This window comes from Brassica oleracea, chromosome C4, assembly GCF_000695525.1.
Source record: "Brassica oleracea var. oleracea cultivar TO1000 chromosome C4, BOL, whole genome shotgun sequence".
NCBI lineage: Eukaryota > Viridiplantae > Streptophyta > Magnoliopsida > Brassicales > Brassicaceae > Brassica > Brassica oleracea.
Window position 1 is genome coordinate 34780981 of NC_027751.1, and position 10994 is coordinate 34791974.

Genomic DNA, 10994 nt, shown 5'->3' on the forward strand with positions numbered 1-10994 from the left:
ACTGAAGAACAACATGAAGACAACACCAGTGTTAAGATGGTTCCAGAAGGGAATCATGAACCAGCTAACCATTTGATTGTTCTAACTCATGTTTTTATATCAATACAACTATGAATCTCTTTTAGTCTCTGATGTATTGTGATTTTGCATAGTTTTAGCTTTGTTATTTCTCATGTATTCATCCAATTAGCTTGCATTTAGGTGTGTTTAGTATCTTTGCTTTTGGATTTGCATTGTGGAACCTTTGGAGCTGGTACTTATGCAAAATGGAGCATTTGGAGAGATGAAGTGAGTAAAATGAAGAATTAAGAGTCAGAGGAGCTCGTAGCGGCCACGTCTAGCGGCCTCAACAAAGGCAGTTAGATTCACCTATCCGTAGGGGCCACCTCTAGCGGGCACTGCATAGGCACAATGGCCTGAAATCAATCCGAGGAAAACTCCATTTAATTCTATGAAAATCCGGGGCACAGCGGCCTGATCTAGCGGCCATAACAAAGGCAGCTACGTTCACTTAACCTAAGAAGATTTTGAGTTTTTAGCCTCCTAGTATAAATAGAACTTCTCTTTTTTGAGAGAGAACATCCTTTTATCTATTGTATAACACAAAAACCTTTGGGATCTTTGGAGTTTATGCAATTTAGTATTTCCTTTATTGTGATTATCTCATTTTCAATCTTGATTATGCTTATATCTATCATGGGTTTAAGTATAACGAAGATGATTAGTGAGTAATTACTCTTTTGGATTCATGGGTATAAGGATGATTAGGATTATTAAGTGATGATCTAGAGTGTTTAGAGTTAGATTAATATGTTTCCTTGCTTGATTGAGTGATCTTAATGCTAATCTAGAGTTGGCCATTTTAGATTATAAATCTAGACATTTCATTGCCCGAAAGGTGTTCGATGAAATGTCTGAGCCAACTCAACATGCTCTTAGCTTACGCTACCAAAGGCATTTGATGTTAGGGGAGTTTAGAAAGTTGAATGATCTGTCCTTAATGATTGTTTGATTGACACAAACCCAAGGCATTTGATATTTGATCAATGAGAGTAAATGAGCATTTGTCTTGACAAAGAACTTGCTTAGAATTGTTATCTAGACTTAGGAAAATGTGTTGATTGAAACCTTGTCATTCTAGATTGAATCTTAGTCATTTGAAATCAAATTCCTATACCCATGATTCCTCCTTTATACATTTGCTTGAAAGTTGCTAGTTAATTGTGTTAGAGTCTTGTTAGTTTACTCAAATCACTTCATTACATTGAATGCACTTAGCTTAAGTATGAACATGTATTCTCATTGAATTGAAACACTTAGAAATGGATTGACATCTAAAATACTACATGATTTGAATTAGGAAATAAAATCCTTATCAAATTTGGCGCCATTGCCAATTCTAAGTTTATTTTGACATTGAGATTTGGTCCTTACTTGAGACTAAGTCTTATTTTTTCTTGTATCTAGTTACTGATTCTCTCTCCTAGCCCTTTTGTATCTCAGGTGTATGAACTTGCGGAGCAGAGGACCAACAGACCTAGTTCCAAGAGTTGAAGACATTAGAGCACTTGAAAGGGAGATAGCAAGGAAGAGAAGAGAAGAAGAGCAACAGGCTCACTTAGACAGATTGGGGTTTGTGATGGATCAACATCAGAATCATCCTCAAGATGGAGAGGGTAATGGCCAAGGAGCTGCAAACATTAGGCCACAATACCCACAGCACCAAGCTAGAGCTATTGGCACCCATGATGAGCCCAATATCCATGGGCATAGAGCTGGCATTAGAGCACCAGCTGTGGAAAACAAGAACTTTGAGATCAAGTCAAGATTGATAAACATGATCCAGAGCAACAAGTACTATGGTCTTGCTTTGGAGGATCCACTAGATCACTTGGATAACTTTGATAAGCTGTGTGGAACAACAAAGATCAATGGTGTCTCTGAAGATGCATTCAAGCTAAGACTGTTTCCATTCTCTTTGGGAGACAAAGCTCACACATGGGAGAAGAGTCTTTCAAGAGATTCAATCACTACATGGGATGAGTGCAAGAAAGCTTTCCTCACCAAGTTCTTCTCTACTTCAAGAACTACTAAGCTAAAGAATGAAATCTCTGGATTTCATCAAAGGAATCTTGAAGGCTTTGGAGAAGCATGGGAAAGGTTCAACAGCTACATCTCTCAATGTCCTCATCACGGCTTCAATATGGAGAGTTTGCTTAGTACTTTCTACAGAGGTGCTTTGCCTAAGTTTAGAAGCCAGCTTGATACTGCTAGCAATGGTTTCTTCTCGGGGAGAACTGAAGCAGATGCTTTGGAGCTTGTAGAGAATATGGCTAAGAGTGATTCAGTCTACAGTGATGAGCATGATAGAAGCAACAGAGGCAGTGGAGGAGATGATACAAACACAAAGAAAGAGTTAAAGGCTCTACAAGACAAGATGGGTATGCTTCTCTTAGAAAGAGCTAAACAAGAGAAGGTGAACTTTGTTGGTTAGCAAAAACAAGAAGGGATTGATGTGCTTAATGAAGTTGATGGTCTAGAAGGTCAAGAAGAGTTGTGCATTGTGAATGCTAATGGGACATGGTACAAGAAGGAGCCTAACTTTTAGTACAACAACTACCAACAAAAGCCCTTCTACAACAACCAAAAAGGTGGTTACCAAGCTAGACAAAACTACTCTCAAGGTTTCTCCTCCACAGGAAATCAGTCTACACAAGGCCAACCCGGATCTTCTACTTCTGCTCCACGAGAGAGTAGCACTGATGCAATGTTGAAACAGATCTTGGAGTCCCAAACTAGAAGTGAGAAGCACATTGGATATGAGTTGAAGAACCTTCACACCAAAGTTGATGGAAGCTACAAAGATCTCAACAACAAATTCTCAAACCTTGCCTCTCACTTCAAGGCTTTGGAGAATCAGTTTGCCTCTATGCCTTCAACCTCCAAGCTCCCAATGGGATCTCTACCAAATAAATCAGAGCAGAATCCCAAAGAGTAATCCAATGTTATCCTCTCTACTACTTCTTCTGAGATTGAGTTGAGTGATCATGAGAAAGAGGTGGATCAGATTGAAAGCCTCTTGTATGGAACATAATTTGTTTCCCAGGCTGCAGCACAACTTGTGGATAAGACTAAACACAACTATGGAGAGGGTTAAGGCACAAGCTGAACTGAAGGTTGCAGCAGATATTCTGAAAAGAGATGAGCACAACGCTGAGAAACAAGTTGAAAGAGAGGTTGTGCAGAGGCTAAAGGAAGTTAAGTTGGAAGGAACCACTGAGGTTGAGCAGTCACCTTATGATAAGCTCCCATTTCCACAAAGGGTCCTCACCAAAGCTCAAAAGAAGGTGATCTCCAAGTTCAGAAAGGACATGAGTGCTGTAGGAGTCAAGCTTCCAGAGATCTCACATATGTGTGATGCTCATGTCCAAATGATGCTCATCAAGGACATTCTAGCTCACAAAGAAGAAGTAGTAGAGCTTCTGACATCTCTACTTTGCAGCTTGATCCACCAGTCACACCAAAGTCTATTCCAAAACTAGAAACCCAAGGGAAATTCACCTTGTCTTGCGCCCTTGGTAAGTTCACACTTGATGATGCTCTTGTTGATTCTGGTGCAAGTGTGAATGTGATCTCAATAGAGATAGTGAAAGAGTCTTGGGATTGAGAACATGGAGCCAAACACATCCTCACTCATGTTTGGAGACTCTTCTTCACAACTCCATTAGGCTTAATCAAGCATTATCTTATGAAGATTGGAAACTGCACCATCCATATTGATCTCACTGTTTTGAAGATGGCAATTGAGAAGAGAGTCCCATTGATCCTTGGCACACCATTTCTCACAACAGTAGGAGTTTGCATTGATTTTGCCAACAAGAAGGTCACACTCCTCAATGTGAACAAAGCTGTCTCCTATCCAATCAAGTCTCCAATGATGAATGTTGAGTATTGTGGAACCATCACTTGTAGGGAACCTTCCATTGAAAAGATCAAGAATGAAATGGTTGTTAGTGGAAAAGAAGGTCTTGATGGAGAGTCATCTAAAGATATGTGTGATGAGCACTTGGAAAGTGCTACAACGGAGAAGGTGAGTAGAGCCTCAAAGGCTGCTCATGACAAGAAGAAGATGATGAAAAAACCTCACCCTCCACCTCTTGATAAGCTGCCACACACTCTCACTCTTCACCCAATGAAGTTCAAGGATGGAGCTATTGAGTACAAGATCAAATACAAAGGAAAGTCTACACCATTCTCAAGTGCAAAGGCCATCATCACTCCTCAGCTCCAAGATGACCCAATCAAACTCCAAGGGCTCCTCTCTCAAGTCCTCACCATCACCCTTGAAGGTGGGAAAGATCATCCTCTTCACTAGCCAATTGGAAGGAAAGTCAAGCTAGAGACTTAAAACAAGCTCACTTGGGAGAAAGTCCCATGGTATCCTTTGTATATATTTCTATATATCTTTTTTCTTGTTTTAGTGTGTTTGAATGAGCTTAGGGCCAAGTTTGGGGGAATTCTCAAAAATTCCCAAAAATCATGTCGAAAATTCCAAGGTGACAACAAGCCCTCCCTCCTCATTTCCCTTATATCATCAAAGCCAACTTCAAGTAAGTGCATTCTACCTTTGTAAATACTTAGTTATCATGTTTATGTCTTTCCTTTAGATCTCTTCTTTGAGTTTATTCTCACACAAGGGTCTGTGTGAAGTAAGTTTGGGGGATAGTCTACTATCTCAGATTGTGTTTTGTTTTGTCTACTTGTCATTGAGTCCCATGCATTCCACTGTGCATATTTATTTGCATAGAAAACCCACAAAAATTGAAAATTTTCGAAAATCACAAAAAAGAAGCATTTAGTTGCATCATTTGCATCTTTAGGATTGAGTCTAGAAGCATTTAGATTGCATTCATGCATAGGGAGAAACCTTGTCAAGAACACATGTCTAGAACTCAATTTGACATCCTAGCTAAGCATATCAAGTAGCTTAAGCATATCTTGAAAAAGTTTGTAAGCTTCGAGCCTTGAAAACTCTTCTTGAAACTTGTTGCTTGCTTGATGATTGGCATTGTTCTTGAAACCAACTTCAAATGAACTAAGGCTTAATGAACTTAATATCTCTTGCATATGGACATTTGCATACTTGATCATGGATATTATACACATTTGGGTTATATTTCTCTCTTTGTACCAATCTTTGTTAACCCAAATGACACTCTCATACCCATTAACCCTAACCATTCTTTGAAACCAACATTAATTTGCTTGAGTGAGGTCTTTTATTGATAGCATGTCATGTGCAAAATCTTGAGAGTATTAGGAGCGACAATGGGTTGTTCTCATCTTTGGCTAGCATTAGGACCTCATGTAGGCTAGCCTCTAGGATGGTTGTTAGGTTTGTGAGTTTAAATTCTTTTGATCTTGGGAATGATAGAGATTGAGTGAAAGAAAATGAATCAAAAATAGTGCTTAAAGAAAGAAACTTCTAGGGACAACGAAAATTAGAAAAGAAAAAGCTCTAAGTATCAATAGAACCCCTTGAAAAAAAAAACAATAAATGAGTGGAGAAAAGAAAAAGAAAAGAGTTAAGCTAAGTAAAAATCAAAAAGATCGTCTCTAGTTGGTTTAAATCAAAAGAGAGAAAAGAGTGTTGGGTGAGAGATGAAAGTGGGTGTATTTTGGGTTTGAGAATGATGAAAAAGAAGGGGTAGAACTTGAAATCATCTAGGAAAAGGGTAGAATGATGAGAACAAGACATTGTATGCATGAATTGCTCATTTTCTTAGATAAATTTTGCATAATAATCTTGCTCCTATTCTTGAGTGTGAGTCACTATTAAAAAAATGCATTTGAAACCCATTTTTCTTCACATTAGACCATCTTCCTCACCAAGCCAAATGATTGTGATCAAATATCCATTTTCAAGAACTCACTTGTGTGTTTGAATAAATGTGAGGGTTGACTAAGGAACTTGTTGATTGAATGGCATTACAACTTGTGTAGAGGGATAAGAGCTTTGATAAACCTTGAGAAGCTAGAGTGCACTAAGAGAGTTGCTCATGCTATTTGCTATATTTTCTTTAGGATGTCATATTGAAGGCTAGAAAGTGTTTCTTTTGGTTATATGCTCTCTCCTTCAAACCTCATCTCCTTCTTGGCCTTGAAAATTTACTTGTGGACAAGTAAATGTCAAGTTTGGGGGAGTTGATGTATTGTGATTTTGCATAGTTTTAGTTTTGTTATTTCTCATGTATTCATCCAATTAGCTTGCATTTAGGTGTGTTTAGTATCTTTGCATTTGCATTTGCATTGTGGAACCTTTGGAGCAGGTACTTATGCAAAATGGAGCATTTGGAGAGATGAAGTGAGTAAAATGAAGAATTAAGAGTCGGAGGAGCTCGTAGCGGCCACGTCTAGCGGCCTCAATAAAGGCAGCTAGATTCACCTATCCGTAGCAGCCACCTCTAGCGGGCACTGCATAGGCCGCTGGGGAAACTCCAAATCAATCCGAGGAAAACTCCATTTAATTCCATGAAAATCCGGGGCACAGCGGTCTGATCTAGCGGCCATAACAAAGGCCGCTACGCCCCTCTGCACCTAGCGGCCATAACAAGGGCCGCTACGCCCCTCAGCACCTAGCGGCCACCCTAGCTGGCTCAACAAAGGCCGCTACGTTCACTTAACCTAAGAAGATTTCGAGTTTTTAGCCTCCTAGTATAAATAGAACTTCTCTTTGTTGAGAAAGAACATCCTTTTATCTATTGTATAACACAAAAACTTTTGGGATCTTTGGAGTTTATGCAATTTAGTATTTCCTTTATTGTGATTATCTCATTTTCAATCTTGATTATGCTTATATCTATCATGGGTTTAAGTGTAACTAAGATGATTAGTGAGTAATTACTCTTTTGGATTCATGGGTTAGGATGATTAGGATGATTAAGTGATGATCTAGAGTGTTTAGAGTTAGATTAATATGTTTCCTTGCTTGATTGAGTGATCTTAATACTAATCTAGAGTTGGCCATTTTAGATTAGAAATCTAGACATTTCATTGCCCGAAAGGTGTTCGATGAAATGTCTGAGCCAACTCAACATGCTCTTAGCTTACGCTACCAAAGGCATTTGATGTTATGGGAGTTTAGAAAGTTGAATGATTTGTCCTTAATGATTGCTTGATTGACACAAACCAAAGGCATTTGATGTTTGATCAATGAGAGTAAATGAGCATTTTTCTTGACAAAGAACTTGCTTAGAATTGTTATCTAGACTTAAGGAAATGTGTTGATTGAAACCTTGTCATTCTAGATTGAATCTTAGTCATTCGAAATCAAATTCATATACCCATGATTCCTCCTTTATCTATTTGCTTGAAAGTTGCTAGTTAATTGTGTTAGAGTCTTGTTAGTTTACTCAAATCACTTCATTACATTGAATGCACTTAGGTTAAGTATGAACATGTATTCTCATTGAATTGAAACACTTAGAAATGAATTGACATCTAAAATACTACATGATTTGAATTAGGAAATAAAATCCTTATGAGTCTTATTTTGATTATGATGATGTAATTTATCTTTTTTTTATCTAAATATTTTTATTCAATATTGTCTATCAAAGATAATAATATTAAATTTGATAGGATATATTGCATCAAGAAAGCGCTCTTGATCGACAATTTAACAAGTTAGAAAATATGATGTGACAAGTACGACTACAAAAGAAATTAATGATGCAGTCAAGAACAAAATTTGGTTAAATGTTGCCAATAATCTTGGTTCTTTTTTGCTGACGGCTAGTTTTTTTTAAAAAAAAATTATCTCTTAAGTCGAAGGTTTTTACTAATTGTTATTTTTTTTGAAGAGAAATTTGAACCAACAGGGAATTTCAATGATTGTTAGCTTGATATGAAATGCCTTTAAGGCTTTATTTCTTGGTTTCAAATTAAAGTACACCGCAACAGTAAAAACTCAAGTACTATAATCTCAAAACGTTATTCAAGTACAAAGTATACATGAAGCACAGAACAACTACGAAACACACATATAAATGATTAATTACACAGTAAATTAATATACCTCTAACACAATGAATAAAATCATAATACATGCATAGGCCTAAAAGATCTCAAACTGAAAAAAAAAATCCAAAAATGGGTAGAAGTAGAACAAACAAGTACTGAAAGAAAAGTGAAACTAGGCGTCTTGGTGATGCTGCCCGGTGGTGCTAGTGGTACCATTGACGCCACTGGAGTACTTGTTTGAAATCGGTGCAGCAACTGTGTTACCTCCACGGCTCTTACGGCGAAGAACGATAAACCAAGTAAGTGGCTCAAGAATCACGACGCAGGCACCAAGAAAGATGAGAATTCCAATATAAGCCCATCGCCATTTATCTTCTGGATCCAAGATATCGAATCCTTTAAAGATGTTAATAATGGATAGGATAATTGTTGCGTATCCCACTGTGTGATGGTACACATTCCAGTAGAATCGATACTTGTGGTCTGGCTTTGGCCTTAGAAGCAGAGCAAATACTTGAAGTGTAGCGAATGTGAAAAGCGCTATCCCAAGGTTACGATGGGTTGAGTAAGATGTGCCTGGTGAATCGTTGCCAAGCTTGATACCTGTAGCCCAGCCGGATACACCAATGACGTAGCCGGAGACTTGGAAGACGATGTGGAGGTAGAACCAGGTTGGGGCGGTGAAGACTTTCATGTACCGAGCCATCATTGCTCCCATCGGCAATAGCACTCCCCAGCTAACCGCATTTAGTATTCCGTGTGTCTGTTATGTCAATTAGTTATTAACATTGGTTAGTTTTGGAGATAAATTTCATATTTCAGAAATGAAGAGAAAAATAAGGGAAGTAATTGAAAATTACGGGTTTCTAGCAAATAACACAAATTATATATCGATTTATACAAAATCATTTTTAGTTTTGTCTAATTTCCTCAATTAAAATAGCTCAGAATGTTCAATGGTTGTCGACAAAGAACAAAAGTTGTTTTAAAGACTTGTGAGAGATAAATAAGGACCCGTAACTGAGTTTTCATGAATTCTAGAAATAAGTCTTCTCTTTTTTTTTTTTTTTTTTTGAAAAAGTTTTCTCTTTTTTTTTTTGTTTTTTGCATCATTTAATTCTAGAAATAAGTCTTCAATTATCATTTTGATTATGGAAACTTTTTTTCGGGGTAAAATGTAAAATAATACTAAACATTTTTTTGTGGTAAAATAATACTAAACATTTTTTTGTGGTAAAATAATACTAGACACTTGGAAAGTGGAGACAGATATTTAAGTTCGGTGAAAGTGAAACCCGTGACGAGAAGGCCACTTCTTTTTCAACGAAAGTCTAGCAAATGCGTCGTTGATATTTGACTGATAACTTAAAAGAAATAAATTAATAATTAGATTTAATGCTTAGCTTAAAATACGCCATCATTTCATTATCTTGAGTGATTGGTTTGTTGACAAACACGTCAATTTGTCTTATATAAGTATTCATTAAATTTAAAACTCGTCTCCTACACTCAAAAATATTATGCGCACAATTATCATATATTAGGTATTTTTAATAGGCTATTTTCAAAATATCAACAAAATTTGTTTACCATCGAAACGGTATAAAAAATTTAAAGTTTCTTATAAATCATTCGATTTTAGAAGAAAAAAACAAATAATTTAAACAATATTGGATAAAATGTTAAGACTAATTTTTTTTGGAGAAAGATTAAATTATTTAATTTTAGGAATCCTTTATATAAAAACCTAAATGTATTGTTATTTTGTAACTTTCCCAAAATGGTTAAAACATTTGGAACTAAACCTTTTGGGATCTTTTATCATATGTTGATCAACTTAGGCGTTCTAAAACTATTTTTTGGTATACTCATTATAAATTTAAATATTGTTTTGGTTCGTTGTTATTTGTTAATGATCCGTGCAATTATCAATCAAACAAGCGAACTGAAAAAGTGAAGCCAAAGAGAAAGAAAGTTGAACTTACATTTCTCCTCCTCAGCCTGTTACCAGAACCTCCACCACTAGCCGATGACTGACCTGTCCTGAAATCGATCCTACCTATCGATCTGATATTATCTCCTGTTCTTTGATGAATCTGAGGAACACCATTAGCGACCGGACCTTCTTGCCAAACCTGGTTGGTCATGACCAAATTGGCCGGTAACTCAAGAGTCGCAAAAATGGTAGCCTCTCCGTTGACCAGAGTCGCGGAGACGAGGCTGACCCCAAAACTAAGGCTTCCAGGTGGCAGCTGGGTGTTGAGGTCATCGACCGAAGAGGTATATGCTTGGAATTGTCCACTAGAATTGGTGAATGCGACGAGAGCTTGCGTCCCCAACATCCGAGCCCCGCTTGGGTTAAGTCCCCAAGCAATCCATGAAGAAGAGGAAGTTCCCGGGTGGCGATAGGCAATTGAAACGGTACTGTTTTGGCCGTTGTAGTTCCAGTGAAGGAACGAGCCAAGGGCCGCGAGGGGAGTGCAAGAGGTGAAAGCGATGTTATTGGCGAACCTGTGGGTATCACAACCTGATTGGCCGTTCACATTTAAGACAAGGAGTATTGTCCAAACAGCAAACAGAGATACCTTTGCAGACTTTGTTCGATCCATCTATTTCTCTCTATGTTCTTGACTTTTGTGTTCTGTTTCGAAAGTTGGATGAGATTTGGGAATTTCGGGGGTTCTTAAGATACTTTATAGAAATATATAACGCGGATGCTTTTTTCAAGTCTACGGAAGTCGGAAGCCGTTTTTTGTTGACTAACGATTACTTTCCCTTCTGTTTACTTTCTCTTTCTTTTTTTCAATTGTGGCGTAAGAAAAACATCACAGTTTGTCATAATTTCAGGGTTTTGTTTCTTTTATTTTTTTACCCTTTTTATCAAATGATAATTATTAGATGATTTAAGTAGATGGTTATAGTTGGAGCCTAAATATGAACTTCCATAATAGTCAATATGAAATATATTGGAG

General features: G+C 37.3%; 1 protein-coding gene across 1 annotated transcript; it reads right to left on the bottom strand.

Annotated features, from left to right (window-relative positions):
• Positions 1-7974: 7974 nt before the first annotated feature.
• Positions 7975-10710, bottom strand: LOC106342973 (cytochrome b561 and DOMON domain-containing protein At5g35735). The gene is made up of 2 exons (XM_013782056.1): positions 10008-10710; positions 7975-8785 (listed from the first exon to the last, which is right to left on the bottom strand). The coding sequence occupies exons 1-2, from the start codon at positions 10629-10631 to the stop codon at positions 8195-8197; spliced, it is 1215 nt and encodes a 404-aa protein (XP_013637510.1). The 5' UTR covers positions 10632-10710; the 3' UTR covers positions 7975-8194.
• Positions 10711-10994: the final 284 nt, after the last annotated feature.

What these genes read in the sequence shown, in the direction of transcription:
- LOC106342973 (XM_013782056.1), bottom strand. Translation starts at nt 10,631, where the DNA reads ATGGATCGAACAAAGTCTGCAAAGGTATCTCTGTTTGCTGTTTGGACA. An exon ending in ACAGGCTGAGGAGGAGAAAT is followed by an intron (nt 8,786 to 10,007) that starts GTAAGTTCAACT and finishes TTGACATAACAG; the next exon opens with ACACACGGAATACTAAATGC.